General features: G+C 34.8%; 1 protein-coding gene across 2 annotated transcripts in view; it reads left to right on the top strand.

Annotated features, from left to right (window-relative positions):
• Positions 1-4905: 4905 nt before the first annotated feature.
• mesh (sushi domain containing 2 mesh) overlaps positions 4906-19491 on the top strand; it is a 94459-nt gene continuing 79873 nt past the window's right edge. Inside the window, exons 1-3 of one of the 2 annotated variants that reach the window (XM_089099462.1) lie at positions 4906-5112; positions 7876-8120; positions 12010-12200. In XM_089099462.1, the coding sequence (XP_088955588.1) occupies positions 4965-5112; positions 7876-8120; positions 12010-12200 (584 nt within the window). In that variant the 5' untranslated portion in view covers positions 4906-4964. The remainder of the gene's footprint in view (positions 5113-7875; positions 8121-12009; positions 12201-19491) is intronic. The other variant, XM_089099461.1, reaches the window with a different exon arrangement.

Here is a 19491-nt window from a genome sequence, read left to right as displayed (position 1 = left end):
CAGGGAGGGCCTTTGGGGGTCTGGGGGCCCTTGAGGGCCGGGTGGTCCTTTGGGAGCCTGGGGGACCTTTGGGGACCGGGGGAGGGCCTTTGGGTTGGGGTAGAAGACCTCACGACACTGTTCAAATGGAACTTGTGTATTATAACAACCACTCAGATTCTCTTCTAAAACCTTTTCTAAAATCATCTTTTAAAATGTCTCTAACTGTTTTGCCGAAATAATTCCCTAAAATGTCTAAAACTGTTTCACCCAAATAACCCCTAAACGTAATTTCAGCGTGTTCCTTTTGTTTTTGGCATCTCTGCGTTGTCACATTTCAAATTACTAAGAAACCCTTTCGCGCGATAATCAATTCATCGCTAAGATCAAAACATTCACCCGGAAACAATTCTCTTGGTAGAACTCCAAAGACATTAATAGACATTCGCTCGGAAACAATTCTCTTTAGAAAGAACAAATTAATTCCCCTTTCGTGAATCAATAATTCCCCTTTCACCCTCAAATCCTCTTCTAAAATCCTTTTTAAAATCATCTTTTAAAATGTCTCTAACTGTTCTCACCGAAGTAATTCCCTAAAATGTCTAAAACGGTTTCGCCCAAATAACCCCTAATCGTAATTTCAGCTTGTTCCTTTTGTTTTGGCATCTCTGCGCTGTCACATTTGAAATTACTAAGAAACCTGATTCCCGTGTTAATCTATTCATCGCTAAGATGTTTCTTGGAGAATTGTTTCCATGGCAATATTTATTAATGTCTTTTGGAGTTCGACCAATAGATTTGTTTCCGAGGCAAAGACATTAATAACTTGGATCTATTCCTGGAGAATTGTTTCTAGGCGAAAATTTAGAATTGTTTCCGGGGCAAAGTATTAATGACTTGGATCTATTCCTGGAGAATTGTTTCTAGGCAATAAATCGACCTTGGAAAAAGAGGTCATTGACCCCATTAACCACGTGTTCTCCCTGGGGACTCTATGCCCATGTTTGGACTCCCCCTTGTATCAATAGGGGCCTTTCTACTACCCTGAAGACATATGAAGTTTTTATAGTTAGACTTGTCGTAAAAACAAAAGTGGCTCATTCAACTGGGATTTGAGAGGGCCAGTGCCCTTTTTAATAGTCGAAAGTGATTGGAGGGTAACTAACCACCATCTCACGCGCATCATTCCCCTAAACACATCCAATGAAAATTTTCAGATAGCCATTGTGTTCAACGTAGTAGAAAGTTCTGGAAATTAGGTCTTTACGGGTGACAACCCCCCCAGCCCTCAGGGCAAGGGTTATAAGTTATACCCTGGGGGCATATAAGGTTTTATTGAAAGCGTTGTCGTAGAAACTTCAAAAGGGCTCATTTGATTAGAAATTGAATTGGCTAGTGCCTTTTTTAATAGTTGAAAGTGATGGGAGAGAGACTAACGCGCCTCTCACGCCCACCATTTTCCCAAACGCATCCAATCAAAATTTTGAGATAGTCGTTTTGTTTAAAGTAGTTGAAAGTTCTGGAAATTATGTCTTAGAGGAAGACAACCACCCTCACAGCCCTTAGGGTAAGGGTTTTAATTTATGCCTTTGGGGCATATAAGGTGTTTATAGAAAGCTCTTGTCGTAGAAACTCAAAAAGGGCTCATTTGATTGGAAATTGAAAGGCCTGGTGCCTATTTTAATAGTCGAAAGTGATTGGAAGGCTTGAAATTTTTACAGTAAAGATCGATGTTGGTAAAATGTATGATTTTTATTTTGTTGTTGCTGTTTAGACTAGGGCACTTCATATCGAAGGAGTTGTCGTAGGAACCTCGAAAAGGGCTTATTTGATTGAAAATAGAAATGGCTGATGCCCTTTTTAATAGTCAAAAGTGATTGGAGGGCAACTAATCCCCCTCCACGCCCACCCTACCATTTGCCTTTATTATTAAAAACTAAATGTTGCCTTAAGATTAAATCAAAATGCACTGTGTTAATGCTAATTCCCAAAAAGGAATCTCAGAGTAGAGATCTAAGTTATACTTCTATGGGACATATAGGTAAACATTTCTACGGGACGTATACACCTTTTCAAAGAGAGTGAGAATCCCCTCTCAATGTCGTATGGATTCTATGGGACATATAGGAAAACATTTCTTCAAGACACATTCACCTTTTCAAAGAGAGTGAGTATAACTTGATTGGTGGTTGGGATTTGAATAAAAGAAATGGTTTTCACTACAATTCATATCAGTAAGAGAATTGAATTCAAAGAGAATAGTTTATTTGAGAGGATATTAGTAGAGATAAATGAGTGGTGCATTTACATTATTGGAGATTAATGATGGAGCCGACAGCAGCAGCAACCACCAAAAGTGCCGTTTTTAGTGCCGTTTTGAAGTTGCTGATGGTTGAATTTATAGGAAGAACGTATATATGATTAATATCTTTTATACGAGCTACTAAAAATATGTATAGATACCAACGATAGCAATATGCCCAACAATAATACGCCCGATATCGATACACTGTGCAGCCCTTTCCCCAAGGGACTTGGAGGGTCATAATATCACCAACACCAAATATATTTGACTCTAGCAATGTCTCTTGTAAGTGTCAAATCTATTAAGTATCTGATGTAAGCACCCCATTCTTTAATTACCCGTGAGGCATTCCTAAGCATCGCATTACTTTTACGCTAATACCTCTTAGCAAAAAATTCGCAAATCTCGTAAACTAAAGAAGTAATTACATCACTGTTGTTAGCTCCAACATTAATCTCCAATAATGTAAATGCACCACTCATTTTTTTCCTCTACTAATATCCTTGCAAATAAAAACTATTATCTTTGAATTCAATTTTCTTAATAATATTACTTTTAAATAAAAAAGAAAAGAAACCCCGTTTTTTCAGAGACTTATTTAACCTAAAAAAAACAAACTTGTAATGAAACCAATGAAACTAATAGCAAAGTTTAAAAAAAAAAACCAAATAAACAAATTAAATATTAATTACCAAGGATTTAACCTAAAAAAAACAAACTTGTGTATCATGAACTAGAAATCTACGTCAGAAAAACTTGTCCTTAATAGGACCGGTATTAAATGACCCTGGTAACCCAATTACTTGAAAACTTACACACATATCTATGCCTACAGGCGTAAGTTCGCATTTAGGTTTTCTATGCATTGGACGGTTACTACTTCAGCAGTATCCCAAGAACGACTAAGGGTATTAACATAATTTGCACTTAACTGAAAAAATACAAATGAATGTGCATTGTTAGTTTAATATACATATACTGATATTTAGTAATCAAAATGTTAATCTTATTTGCTTTGTTAAAGTTATAAAAATAAACATATTTATATTTTTTTCAGTAAAGTCCAAATTATGTTCTGGCCTTGGGTGGCATAGGGGTTTTGAGCCCACCTTATGTTAATTTTTGCTCGTTTTGAGTTTGACTCGGTCATTTATTGTAATTTCTGTTCGTTTTGGGTTTCATTTATTTATTGAAGTTGATTTGTGGTAGTTTCACGCTTGGTAGATTATTTGATTTTATTTTTGCTCATTTTTGTTTAATGGAGTTCTTTGCTTTTCTTTGAAAAACTTATTCTGTGGAAAAATTTTGTTTTAATTAATTTCATAAAGACGATACTTTTTTTGTCAACATATGAAGAACTGTTTATATTGCAATATTTGCAACTGCATATTGCATCTGTCTGATTTTTATGCAAAGTAGCAAAAGAGACGAAAATTAACGAACAAGAGAGTAGTGAAGAATTATGGTATGCAAAGTAATATTTGGCAGGGAAAGTCACTGGTGATAGATCGCTAGGGGTGACACCGTGATTACGTGATTTTCGGGGATTCGGGGAACCAAATTTTTGACGCATAGGTGACGCATAGATTTTTGGAGAAATACGTGAAAATTCGGGGATAGTGCAAGCCCTGCTTGATTTCTAATCAAGAAAATCGAAATACTAAATCACACGAGAAAGAAAAGCTCCGACTTTGCGGTTGACACAATAAAGAATTGCCGCAAAATTAATTTAAAGTCAGACAAACGCCGCCGCCCCTGCCGGGAGCGGCGCACCTGCGACGCTCATGTCGCAACTAATCTTGCCAAGACTATCACTACACAACTACAAGTGCGGCTACAACTACTTCCATGGTTGATTAATTAAAGTCTTTTTTTAATTTTTCTTTTTAGCTATGCAGCTTCGGAAGAGTCCAAGACAATTGTCAAATATTCATTTCTAGATATGAACATAATAACCATTCTGAATTGAGAAACTTGAGTTTTCATGCTTTTAGAACACCTGGTTAAATTAAAAAAGATGGACTCCCCCCCCCCCCTTACAAAATATGAAAAGTTAGCACCATTAGATTAGGCCTTTGGTCACTTTTTTATCGGTTATGGATACAATTTCCTAATATGCATTGTTCTAAGAGATACAAATGAAACCGATTCATTTTCTACAAGTAAGAAATTCGCTAGACTTGCTTTCAATTTTTTTCAGGGTTCAGGTGCACCTTCAGCTAGATATCCTGCATGCAAAATTGGTCGCGCATGTAGGCATTAATCTTAGAGTTGATAGGTAAATTTAGAAAAAAAAACATTAGAAGTAAGTTCATATTACAAAATATTATAAAAAATACACAGAAAATCGTAAATTCTTTGTATTTCGGGGAGGCAAGCGCTGAACGTCTCCCTCTCTCTCTCCCCAAATTTTGGACGTGTCTGCTCAAAATATGTTGTATATATTTCATTATAATTATAAATGCATCTGCCCGGAAATAGGTTAATCATAACAAAAGAATGTACACGTAATACTTTTTACGCCTTATCTTTGTACTTACAATATTTTACTGGCAATGTTTATTCTAGCCTTCCTTATCATATCTTGCAACGGTCAAATTATTGCGCATAATTTGGTCAGTTTTAAGCTAGAAGTGGAATTACTGTATTTATACCGGTGTTTTTTAATTCTCAGCCCAAAATGGGCAGAATTTACAAACTTCTTGCTGCTACTTTATGTTTATTGTGTTTTAAAACCTTATCTGTAAATAAATGTGTCGCTGAAGCTCAAGACATTGAACTAGAAGCTGAAAGTGTTGGCTTTGAAAAATTATATGAAAATGATTATGGTAAGTGACAAATTATTTTCCCTGCATTGTGAATCCTCGAAAAAAAGTTCGTGATAATTTTGGGATAAGAATCCTTTTCCAACTAACTGCAATAAAAAAAAAGAGTAACATATATCTATGATCCAGGCAAAAGAAGAAGTGGCTGGGGTTTAATTGTCAAGGAAGTATATACTATTTTAAGAATGAGTGTTTAGTGGGAAGCATAAGAGTTTTGTTGTTATTTAGGCTAGTTCCTAAAATGAATGATGCGCCAATACTACTTAATTTCAAACTAAAAATTGTTTTTAGCCTTTTAGCTTGTTTAGATAAGAGTAGCTTCTTTTTTTACAAAAGATATGTATTAGCATACGATTGGGGCTATTGAGAAGGAAACATGTTAAGCAAAAAGATTCTTATGGTATGAATTCTTACGAAAAATTATAGTTAACACATCTTGGAGGTACTTCCACTACATCTTATCCCAACCCCCTGAATAAGCAAATATATAGCCCAAATGATAAATTTTCCATCAATTTTCTCTGTTTCTTGATTACGTCAGCGCTAATTCAATTTGCGAATAATCAAGTTGAAACAAGAGTGACGCTTGGCAAAATGCAGGGGAAATATATACTTATATAATTAGTATTTTCAACCACAAATAGATACTATATATTTGCACATTAGTGGATGGGGGAGTTAAGTATTGTGAAAGCGCATTCAAAATGGGTTAACTACCATTTGTCTGAATATTATAAAGTTAGAATTGCTTTCTTGACGTGTTTCCTTCTCATTATCCCCAATTGTAGGCCAATACCAAAGGATGGTAGGCTACCTGGGATTGTCTTTTCATCTTTTAGTGTTTACTTTCCTTGGTCCTCAATTTATAACAGCTTTTGCTATCTTATCTTTTGTTTTCTTCTTTCAGTCGTTATACCAGTATTACTAAAACTACAAATTAAGATCTTGCGCATTTTCAATCCCAAAATTATGCTCAGGATTCTGCTAAGCTTCTAACACTGTATATAGATAATATAATAGATAATATAATGTATATAGATCTATTATTTATATACAGTGGCTTCTAACGACCTTTTCTTAATTAGAAATATGTTACTCTTTTAAACATCATTGTAAAAAGTGATAAACGGGGGAAAAACTAGAAATTCTGTGTCAAATCACTGCGGAGAATTACAGCAACTATTACCCATGAATCACAGTTGCAGAGCAACAATATTTCACGGGTAATGCATGGGTATGCTTCCGCATCAGGTTTGCAGATGAGTTATGATCATTATAGTTGTTTTTTGTAAGGTCAAAGTGTAATTGGAGAACTTCTGAGATAAGTTCTGTGCGTAGGAGGTAATCGTCAAACTCTGTATCCACATTAATCATTTTTCACGTGTGTTAAGAATGTGTACTATTTTCTACAGTTAATAGACGTCCATGAACCGGTTCATTGTTTAAGCTTTTATTTCTTAGTGTACGGTTCATTTTCAGATATAGAAGATTGCATGCCTCTTGCTCACTTTTCATGGCATTAGACATCTAAAATGTAATAAACGTCAAAATTGAAAATTCTAGAGAAAAAAAAGCAAAAAATGAGAACTTTTGTTTCGAAATCCATATTTCACGTATTATTTCTAAAAGAATTATGAGAAATACGGAAGTTTGAAAGTCATTTGATTTCTAAAATATTATGCTTCGAAGTAGGGACTTCGAATTTGTTACTTCGACAAAATGTAGGGAATTCACAGAATGAAAACATCAAAATCTTCAGACAAAACTTCAAACACTTTAGAAGTGATTTTAGTTACGGAAAAACAATGTAAGCTCCAGCGCTTAAAAGGTCAAGATCTTTCTATCTGTGTTGTGAACAAAGTTCTAGCTTGTCTTGAAAAAAATAGTTATCTCTAAGGTGTCAAGGAAATCGATGCGTATTGACAACATTGGAATGATTTTTAAGCGCAGAGTTTCATTTTTTTTTATATAGAAGTACATGTCTTCTTGCTTACTTTTCATGTCATTTAATGACTAAAATATAAATAAAGATCAAAATTGAAATTTTCATAAAATTTCGAAAATATGAACTTATGTGTTTCGAAACACGGACTTACGGTATTATCTTCCAAAAAAATGTGAGAAATACAGAATTTTTTTTTAGGTTTTCAAAGAAATAGTATGAAGTTCTATCGTTATTCAGAAGTATTTGATTTTTAAAAAGTTTATCTTCAAAGTTAGGGAATTTTACTTAGACAGAATAAAATTCATGAACCCGGCTGGAATTTTGGCTCTTAGTGCTGACCGCCCCTCGTGTAGAAGACTGATGTCGCTCTCAGTGCAATCCCGGCATAAGGATTAAGTAAGTACTAACTTCCCTAAATATATATATATATATATATATATATATATATATATATATATATATATATATATATATATATATATATATATATATATATATATATATATATATATATATATATATATATATATATAATATATATATAAATATATATATATATATATATATATATATATATATATATATATATATATATATATATATATATATATATGATTGATTTCTATTTTAATCTTCATTCCAAGTTAAAGTATCCCTAAGCTAGGCTGTTTATCATCCACCGGTTTTGGTCAAAACACTAGATATATGACAAAATTGCTAATTTTATCATTTTTCTGTGACAAATAGGCTAATCTCACTGACTGTTACAATTATGTATCGCTGAGATATGATTTGACTACATTAAACAATTATTGTTTTAGATCCTATGAAATCAAGAATAGCACCTAAAGCAGTGCCTGCTCGACAAGTTGCCAGCCAGTCTTACTACATTTCACCTGAAAGATTGGAACAAATTCGTGCTGAACTTCTTTATCCCTTTTTTGACACGGATCAATATAGAGGCTCAGGGGATCTACAAACCAACATAAACAGCAACAATGCTCAGTTGCACAAAAATTTGGGTTTTTTATTGCCCTTCTTTGGATTTGGATTTAACTATACTATTGTAAGTTCTTGTTGTCTCCTTCGTCTTTAAGCGGGCTGAATTGACGAATCTTGGGATAGTAGGTTTTTTTTTTCCTTCCTGCCTTTTAAATGTATCATAAATTAGCAAGGCTGAACCAAAACGATGTTGTGAACGATAGGTTGGTTGGGGGGAGGAGGGGTAGAAATAAATATTTGCAAACTTTATTAACTTTGATCTGATCTTAGAGTTTGTATACATTAGCTTGAGATATACAACTAATAGGCAAGGTTGTGCTGTGTACTTTTGGTGGGTTCTTTTAAAGTTTAGAAATGTAATATATACTGTTCTGGAAATTTGTGTAGTTACGTATCTAACAAATGCACAGAATCCTAGAAAATAATTTTACAAAACTGGTGAAATGTCTGGTAGTTTTGGATGGACTTCATGGCTTTCACTAGATATAATTTCTCACGGAAAAATTTTGTATCAAAAAGCTGAAGCTGATCTATTTCTGTTTGCAAGGAATTTAACTTAATACAAGGGTAGACCCTTTTTTCTCGAAGAAAATCATTTTTAATTTTGTTTTACCATTTTGAGCTAAAATTGTTTCTTACTAAGAAAGTAGTTATCAGTATGTAGTGGTCTTCATTGTGATTTATATTGGCCTTTACCTCATTTTCTATCTCTATCCTCCTTTATCTTTCTCCCTTCTTTTTTGTATAATTTTTCTCGTAAATCTTATTTCTGAAGTCACTCGATCAAATAATTTGTAGTAACGAACTGTAATAAGGAACGACTCGGACCACTAGTAAATCTCTCGATCAAATAGTTCGTGGTAACGAACTATAGTAAGGAGTGATTCAGGCCAATAGTAACTAAGAAACGTAAGTTTAGACATCAATTAATACATCAAAAGAAATGCCTTTCATGCTGATTCTAAATATATAAAACTCATCAAGTTTAATTTTACCCGTCAAAAGTTATGTACCTATATTTCTTCATTTGGTATAACTTCTGTCATAAATCTAGTTTCATAAATTTCTTGACCAAATAGTTCACGATTACGAATTTTAAATAAGGATTTCCTCGGACCAGTAGTAGCCAAAACTCTAAAAGAAGGAGTTTTGAAAACAATCAATACATTAATGAATTGGCTATTTTTTATTTCAAATATAAAACTCATTAAGTTAAATGTTACCTGTCAAGGCTTACGAGCCTGATAAAATTTGCCTGATTTTCGAAAATGGGGAGAAACATCCCCAAAAGTCAAGCGATCTTGATGAAAAGTACACCATTAGAATCAGCATATCGAAGAACACTTCTGTAGAGGCTCAAAGATTCAATCTACAAAAATGTGGAATTTGGCTTTTTTTTTGTTAGCAGTTAATATCTCATCCTCCTTCATGTAGACTAAGACTGAATAATGGTTTTAGTACCTTCTTATAGCAGATTAAATTAAAAAAACAAAAAAATTTTTTTCAACTAAAAGTAAGGAGAAACATTGAAACTAAACACGAAGAGAAATTATTACGTATATGAGGGGGGTCCCACCTCATCAATACCTCGCTCTTTACGCTAAAGCTTAAATTTTGTCCCAATTCTTGAGGAATGACCCCTAAATCACAAAGAGCGTTTAATTAAAATAAATAGCTATTTTAAAAGAACTAAAAACTTTAACGTAAAGAGCGAGGTATAGACGAGAAGGCGAGCCCCCTCATATACGTAATTATTGCTGTTTGTTTTAAGTTTTGAAGTTGCTCCTTACTTTCAGTTTAAAAAAAAAACCTGTTTTTTAAACTTAGTTTCTGCTCGTTTTTTTTTAAATAATGCTAGGAAATCAAGCTCCTCCTGCATAGAAAATTCCCTTCCCCCATGAAAAATTCCTCCTTGGAAGGATCCTCCCAGGTAACCCCCCCCCCCCATCGCTATATGTAAACAACAGGCAAAGCTTATAACTTACAGCCCTTCCATCAGGGAATCTGCGGGATTAAGTCATCCTCAAAGACACATTTATTAGATTTTTGTACTATGCTGAACAGAATGGCTATCTCAAAATCTTCATCGGGTGACTTTGGGGAAAATGAGAGTGGGTGGGTGGCTAACTGCCCTCCAATACTTTTTGGTCACTTAAAAAAGGCACTAGAACTTTTAATTTTTGATCAAACGAGCCCTCTCCCGATCTTCGGCGATCATTTGTTCGATATTATCACCTCTGGGGAGAAAAAAACAGTGTTTTAATGTATTTAAACATACACACAATGTATTTAAACATCAGAAAACCCATATGGAGAGGTCGCGATCACTTGAGTCGCATAGAAAATCAAAAGTCATGCAGATTTTTCCATCCTTGTGAACAATAATACCCCTTTCCGTCCACCAGAAATCCTGTAGTAAGAATACTATAAAGAAGTTATTCAACAAACTTGCTGTTCATGGGAAAAAATCACCAAATATTCAAGTTTTGTCCAAAATTTAAATTACTGTCTGATATTTTGATTCTTAAACAGAAAAACAGAAAAAGCGTGGCACTACCAATCAATTTACGCTTGTACAATTTAACAGCAAGAAATCGTCGGTTTATGGGGTCTGTATTCCATATCACATTTTGGTTAGACCTGGCCATGTTTTGAAAAACAATCAGAAATCCATTTAACTCAACATCTATTCAACTCAAACCCTATTTAACTCAACACTTATTCAAATTCCATTATTTGGCATTAGGAATGAATTGTTGATGAGAAATAAGTATAAAAAAATAATACAAAACAACAAAATCATGAAAAAAAATTTTTTCATGTGAATTACGTCACATTCACGTGCATTAAAAGAACAAAAATAAACGCATGCATTTAAAGAACAAACAGATACATGATAATATTGTAATAACGTCATGCATTGTATTAAAGGTATTTGGTATAGATAATATTTTTCATTAACATAAAATACGCCTAGAGGACGGCCCGAAAAAAAAATACTCAAGTCAATGGCAGTTTACGCTTCTTTCAAGTGAATACGCGTAAAATTTTGAATAACAAAATTTAAGCATCACAAGGCAAAGGGGGGATCGGGATTTTAGAATTGCCTATGTAGGGCATAGCCACAAATTGATTGGGAACCACTGCATTAGGGGGGCGGGGACTAGGACGCAATTATAATGGTTGCAATTATTATATTCAGAAACACCAATTGAAGTTTGCAGCTATTGCTGCAACTGTAAAATTCAAGTATGTTCTTGCTCTGGCCATGAACAAAAAAATAAATGCAAATAAAAAGAAACTTACATAAGAATTTACCAATGAAAAAGACCATATCCTCCGACTCAGCATCCGACAAAACGTGCTGAGTTACATTTTCTTCTTACATTGTTGATTTAAGAAGGGTTGAGGTGAATGGGTCGATTTGAATGGGGGTTAAGTTGCGTCAGGGTTGAGTTAAATAGGGTTGGGTTAAACAGAGGTCAAATTACAAGGAGTTTAAGTTAAGTGGGGCAGAGTTGAAGAAGATTAAATTGCACAAGGGTAGAGTTGAGTTTCATAGGGTTGAGTTGAATTGGGTTTGAATTAAATGAAGGCTGAGTTAAGAGGGGTTAAGATATGAGGCTGAATTGAACAAGGATTGAGTTAAATACTTTGAGCCGAACGGGGTTGAGATGAACGAGGGTTCAGTTACATGGGAAACCTATTCCTTTCCTGATTTGCTTTAACCTAAATGAACGCATAAAGAAACTGATTTACTAATAAAATCTGAATGATGCATGAGATTGATAAAGTAAAATAAATTCATAGCGTACAACAGTAATATGGATATTATACAAGTTCACTTTTATACAAGCTGGTTATAATTATTTATTATAAAAACTGGTTAGAACTAGAATTAGAACAGGACAAATTATATGGTTTTCATATTGGGATTTCCCTAACTTTTCTAGATATCTCTCCACGGTCATCTTAGTTTCAGCGATGGCATGGACTATTTTCCTGCACCACCTCTAAAATTCCCAAATATCAATTGGCCTAAGGAAAACGACCCTTCTTTCATAGCACCATTTTATTCACGATGCAAAATTGGAACCATTGGTGAAGGCGAGTCAGATCTGAAACAATCTGGCGTCTATTTTAGGTATGTATTGAATATTACAGTTCTTTTAATCAACATTTATACGAAAGTAACGAGTAAACTTAAATCTTAAAAAAAAAGAAAATACTGAATTGACTTGAATGGACTTGCCACTTCCACAGCTTTTTTATTTGTTTCAAGCCGAGCACATCGGATCTTTTGGTTTTATTTTATAATGGTGAAATTTCACCAAAACTTACCAATAGATTACAATGAATAAAAATATGCTTGTTGTTAACAAAAGTACTTGTGCTTGTAGTCTATGAGACATAAAAAGGCGAATACTTCAATGATTTCAATGGGTTGTAAGATTTTAATCACTTAATTTACTGTAAGATTTTGTTGTAAGATGTTGATCATTTACTTATTTCTACTGTAAAGGAGATTTGGCCATGGCAATTCCAATGGTATACTTTTCAGTTTGAGCCGATGGCATTTTTGAAGGTTTTCAGGCTTTTTTTCGAAATTCCTATAAATCTTATAGCAATAGACTTTTACTGTTAAGATCAATCGAAATAATAGTTGCCATTCCTAAATCATCTGCAAACGGCAATATTTTATCAGTAGACAATTATTAATTCAAAGTTTGTTTTTAAAATTTCGGTCACTATGGGCCAAGGTTCACCCTTTACTAGGTTGCAGCTGTCGCTGCATTTACGATGCACTTGTCCTTCTAAGGCACTATGTTTTTTTTTGTTTTTTTTCTTATTTTTAATAATGGAAAAGACGGGGTATGGGTCTTTAGGTCTGTCTCTGAAATTGAAAAATCCCTTTTAATCCCTCCTTTCTGGGCACAATTACGTATATATTTCTACGCTCCACTTTTCAAAGCAAGAATAGAGCTACCACTATTTCTTAGTAATCATAGGCAGCGCAATAGCGATGCCTAAGTAAAGACCGATGTTGGCACAATGTATTATTTATTTATTTTTATTTTTCCTTTAAACTAGGGCACTTCGTATAAAAGGAGTTGTCGTAGAAACTTCGAAAAGGGCTCATTTCATTGGACATTGGAATAGCTAGTGCCCCTTTTAATAGTCGAAAGTGATTGGAAGGTAACTAACACCCCTTCCAAGCCCACCATTTCCCCAAACACATACAATCAAAATTTTTAGATAGCCGTTTTGTTCAACGTAGTTGATTTCCAGATGGAAATTATGTTTTTGAGGAGGACAATCCACCCCACAGCCCTCAGGGCAAGGGTTATAAGTTATGCCTTGGGGACATATAAGGTGTCAATAAGCTTTGTCGTAGAAACTTCAAAAGGGGCTCGTTCGATTGGAAATCCAAACGGCTAGTGTCCTTTTTAATAGTCGAAAGTTATTGGAGAGAAACTAACCCCCCTCTCACGCCCACCTTTTCCCCTGACACATCCAATCAAAATTTGGAGATAGTTATTTTACTCAACTTAGTTGAAAGTCCTGGAAATTAGGTCTCTGAGGATGGCAACCCCCCACAACCCTCAGTTCAAGGGTTGTAATTTATGCCCTGGGGGCATATAAGGTTTTTATAGAAAGCATTGTCGTAGAAACTTCAAAAAGGGCTCATTTGATTGGAAACTGAAATGACTAGTCCCTTTTTTAATAGTTGAAAGTGATTGGAAGGCAACTAACACCCCTTCCACGCCCACCATTTATCCAAACACATCCAATAAAAATTTTGAGATAGCCATTTTGTTCAACGTAGTTGAAAGTGCTGGAAATTATATCTTTGAGTAGAACAATCCCCCCACAGTCTCCAGGGCAAGGGTTATAAGTAATGCCCTGGGGGCATATAAGGTTTTTATTGAAAGCTTTGTCATAAAAACTTGAAAAAAGGCTCCTTCGATTGTAAATTCATAGGGCTAGTGCCCTGTTGTATAGTCAAAAGTGATTGGAGGGCAACTGAAGCCCCTCGTACGCCCACATTTTCCCCAAACACATCCAATCAAAATTTTTAGATAGCCATGTTGATCAAAGTAGTTGAAAGTTTTGGAAATTAGGTCTTTGAGGATGACAACCCCCGACAGCCCTCAGGGCAAGGTTTGTGTCATGCCCTTGGGGCATATAAGGTTTTTATAGAAAGCGATGTAGTAGCAACTTCAAACAGGGATCATTCGTTTGGAAACTGAAAAGGCTAGTGCCGTTTTTAATAGTCGAAAGCCATTTAAGTGATTGAAGAGCAACTAACCCTCCTCTCACGCCCACCATTTCCCCAAACACATCCAATCAAAATTTTGAGAAAGCGGTTTTATTCAACGTAGTTGAAAGTTCTGGAAATTAGGTCTTTGATGATGATAAACCCCTCAGGGCAAGGGTTATAAGTTATGCCCTGGGGGCATATAAGGTTTTTATAGCAAGTGTTGTCGTAAAAACTTCAAAAAGGTCTCATTTGATAGGAAATTGAAAGGACTATTCCCCTTTTTAATAGCCGAAAATAAATGGAGAGCAACTAACACTCCTTTCACGCCCACCATTTCCCCAAACGCATTCAATCAAAGTATTGAGATAGCCATTTTGTTCAACGTAGTTGAAAGTTCTGGAAACTATGTATTTGTGGATGACAAACCCCCTAGAGTCCCCAGGGCAAAGGTTGTAAGTTATGCCCTTGGGACTCTATAACATTTTTATAGTTAGCGTTGTCGTAGAAACTTTAAAAGGGGCTCATTCAATTGGAAATTGAGAGGTTTAGTGCCCTTTTTAATAGTCAAAAGTGATTAAAGGGTATCTAAGCTCCCTCTCACGCCCACCATCTCCCAAAACACATCCAATCAAAAAGTTAAGATAGTCATTTAGTTGAACGTAGTTGACAATTCTGGAAATTTGGTCTTTGAGGTTGACAAACCCCCCCCCCCCCACAGCCCTCAGGCCTAAGGTTGCATATGGCCATTTTGATATGGCCATTTTGTTTAAAGTAGTTGAAAGGTCTGGAAATTATTTCTTTGAGGATGACCCCCCCCCCCAAATAGCTCTCAGGACAAGGGTCGTAAGTTATGCCCTTGGGGCATATAAGGTTCTTATATAAAGTTGTGTCGTAGAAGCTTCAAAAAGGGCTCATTTGATTGGAAATTGAGAAGAATATTGCCTTCTTATTAGTAGAAACTGATCAAAGGACAAATGCCCCCCCCCTTCCACGCCCATGATTTCCCCAACACTTCCAAGCAAAATTTTGAGATAGCCATTTTGTTCAGCGTATCAGAACAGTCTGGAAATTATGTCTTTGAGGATAAGAAAACCTCCAGCCCTCAGGGTAAGGATTGTAAGTTATGCCCCGGGGACATAAGAGGTTTTTATAGAAAGCGTGGTCATATAAACTTCGGAGTGGGCTAATTGGATTGGTAATCAGACGCTCTAGTATCCTCTGTAAGAGTCAAAGTGATCAGAGGGTAGCTACCCCCCCCCCCCCCCCCCCCACACACACACACACACACACATGTCGTATTGTCCCGAAATGCATATAATAGAAATTTTGAAATAGCTATTCTATCCAAAATGGTCTAAATATCATATAACAAGGCCTATGGGGTTGAAAAAATCCCCAGAGATTAGGGGCAAGGGTTGTAAGCTATGCCCAGGGGGTATTTAAGGTTTTTATGGAAGGGATGGTTGTTTAACTTTAGAAGAGGCTCAGTCTTTCTCCCTGAAAAAGACTATGTTAATATAAAAAAAAACCAGAAATTAATTAAAAAAACTTTTTCAACAAAATAAGTTTTTAAATAAAGAAGTAAAGAACTCCATTAAACTAAAATGAACAAAAATAGAATCAAATAGTCTACCAGGAATACAACTACCACAAATCACTATGAATAAATAAATGAAACCCAAAACAAACAGAAATTAAAATGAATAAAAGTCAAACTCAAAACGAGCAAAAATTAATCTGAGTAGGGTTCTAAACCCCGAGCTTTTTTAAAAGCCAGAATATAATTTGTAATTTGCTGAAAAAATTTCTTTTATATGTTTCCACTTTTCTAACTTTAAGAAATCAAAAATCAATTAAGATTTGAAGGAATAAATATCAGCATGTGTATATTAAACTGACAATGCAGATTTTTTTTTCCAGTAAATTCATTTGAATTTTTTTAACATTTCCTACCCCCCCCCCCCCAATAAATATTTTAATGGGTACAATTATCCAAGGAGGATCGTTTATTATGAAACATTGCCATGTTTCATTGTCATGCAAATTTTTCTTAAGCGAACTTTACAGATCTGTTGTAGTAATTGAAAACAAAGCTCAAAACTAATTGAAAACAAACAAAAAACAGGTTTTTACTTCTAAATCTGGGGCTTCTAGGTTGTCACTAATGATTACTAATAATTGGATGCTAACACATGGACGGTTTTTGTCTGGCCTTTCAGAAAAGATAAAACTAAACTTTTTTCAAAGCTGAAACTTTGAATTATTTTTATGTCTGTGAAATATTGACAATATATATTTGGAAAAAAAAGATAATTCTAATTATCTTTTTAAACGAGTACACTGCGGTTAATGAAATAACACAACACTTTTTAGTTATTTTCTTCTGGATGCCCACTTGAATGTACAGCTGAGCATATAGTGAGAAGTATGCAAATAGCGCTCATCAAACGTTCTTTGTCATTATGTGGTGCCCCAAAAGCCACTTAACTAGCTTCTCTGCTGCTTTTTGTTGTTATAAGTTACGTCCTTTCTATTATCAATGATCGGTTCACATGAGTAGGGAAGGGGGTACCAGAACTGTACGAACACATGTGCTGCCATCTATAATCGAGTCTAACGGGTCAATGACCCTCTTTTTTATGGTTTTTCTCACTGAGGATGATTTTTCATGGTTTTTCTCATTGTTTGATGGATGTTTCTTGGATCTCAACAACAATTGCTGGATGTAGACATCTGGTTATTGTTGGATGGTTATGTGTGTTTGTCAATTTATTTGTTGTTTTCTTGGATGTCAACATAAGTTCAACAACAGCTTGGATGTAGACATCTGGTTATTTGTTGTTTTCTTGGATTTTAACCTAAGTTCACATCAACAATTGCTGGATTATCGAGTCTAACGGGACAGGGTCAATGACACCTCTTTCTAGGTTAATTCATTTGTTGTTTCCAAGCGAATTGATCGAGTCTAATGGGACAAGATCACGTGTCTCTTTCTAAGCCAATCAGGGAGTTACGTAAGGTTTCCCATTACATCACAATTCACCCTTGAGATTTTGTATATAACGGACATGCGTTGAGCTTCACTAAGTCTAGAGTTAGCTGTGTGATAACATGAGTGAACAAATTGAGTTAGAAATATCCTTTTATTGCAACTGGTCTATATGTAAAGGACATTATCATGATTTTGAACATTCTCATGAACCTACTACACGTTTAGACAGTGTAGACGTAGGAATTGAGGAAAAAAATCTGGAGAAAATAAGGAGAAAAATCATACATGATATGGAGAGAAATTTATACAGATTGCAAGCAAACTGACATAAAACAAGGTTTGATATGACAGAAAAGGATGATCGAAAAAGATACTGGGAAAAGAGGGCTTTCTCTACAGAGATACCTTAAAATATAGTATAAAAGACAATGATGAAAACTTGAAGAAAAATGTGCATAGTGCAAGATATAGCAGTGAATATTATAATGAATATGATCTAAGAAAAGGGAAAAAGTGGCCCTTTAAGAGACAACATAAGAGTTTATTCAATGGAATGGATTTTAAACATCAAAATTCGTTCTGGAAAAGTTCTCATATACCATTTTACGATAAATCTCATTATTGATATGATTGATAAGTTTTGTACCGTAATCTTGCAATAAATTTGTTTATACTATATTAATTTTGTCCTACTCGATAAGCCTAGAGTACGAATAGCAACAGAGACTTCTGTACATGAATAGTTTAGATTGAATAGACCACCCCATAGAGTGTTATCAGTCCTCAGCCTAGTTTTCTAACAACGATAAAAAATAAATAATTCTTCTAATAGTCTTACTTACTATGAAATGGTACTTTATGGTTTATATAAAACTAAAATCATCGTCGAAGCACTAAATTCAGTTAATAAATTTGTCCGACATATCGTTGTCCACAATACCCCTTAAAAAAGAGTGTAATCTCTCATAACCATAAATTTACAGGAGGGGAAAAATAATTATAAGCCAAAACTCATCAAATCACTAATTTCAGTTAATAAATTTGTCTGGCATTTCCTTATACACCCTATTTTCATGTTTTTTACAAGCCATTCATATTATAGCTTAACTGCATTCAGATATTTTCTTGATAAACCATGGCTGTATTGGCCTCAGGTGTCCTTATGTTCTAGAGAGTTGCGAGTAATAGCAGTATTTCATGTTTTTATAAGTCATTCATACTTTAATCTATAAATTTTCTAATATTTTCTTGATAAAACATAAATTTGTTGACCTCAGATGCCTTAATAGCGCAGTAAGTTGTTAGTACTAGTAGTATTATCATGTTTTTGCAAGCCTTTCTTACTATACATTTGACATTTTCAGATATTTTCATGATAAAGCGTACCCATTAGCATACAGAATTCAAATATCGCATTAACCCATTCGAACAACAGATTTTATTTTCACTGTCCTCGATGCTTTAACAGTAAACAATAAGTCAGTGTGGGAGGATCTTACTCCAACTCAGCCCTCGAATCATACTATAAATTGGTACTTGAAAGTCTATAGTTTCTAGTCACACCCCCAGGTATCTGAAATCCTCAGACGATGCTTTTCCAGATAGAATTCCCAGGTGACTAAACCCCCTCCCCGCTTCGCGATGTTATTCTAGGCAAAAATAAAATTTAAACTTACATTAATTACATCGACACAATGCAGGGTATCAACTGTTGCCATTGAAGGACCGGAGACTTCACTAAAGTTATTCATTTTAATATACACTGAAGTATCACTATTTTCACATAATAGATTATACAAGCATCACTACACCTTTAGAGAGTGGATATCATGGGGAGTGTTATCACCATTCATCATTATCGGACTCATCGTTACTCATCCACAATTCCACATTAGATGATCCCACTAAATGGGGTGTGCTTTATTTTGCATTATGGGATATCTAATACACTTGTCCACATGTGGTATCATTTCAGGTACCCATTGCATAAAAACCTCACCTCATCAATGGGACGATGAATCGCATTGGGATATTTTTCAAATCCAAAGTCCTCTGAGTTAAAAAGGGGGATATTAATGTCACATTCTAGGATCATGAGCTTATCGGTGGGGACATTCACTTTAACGTATAACGCTTTTACTCCAAAAAAGCAACAAATTTCGCGGACTTCCTCTTGTACAT

The sequence above is a fragment of the Artemia sp. Qi Xiang Cuo genome, chromosome 13 (assembly GCF_049724085.1).
Source record: "Artemia sp. Qi Xiang Cuo chromosome 13, ASM4972408v1, whole genome shotgun sequence".
NCBI classification, from domain to species: Eukaryota; Metazoa; Arthropoda; class Branchiopoda; order Anostraca; family Artemiidae; genus Artemia; species Artemia sp. Qi Xiang Cuo.
Note: the sequence above shows the minus strand (reverse complement) of the source record. Positions and strands in the feature narration are given on the sequence as shown.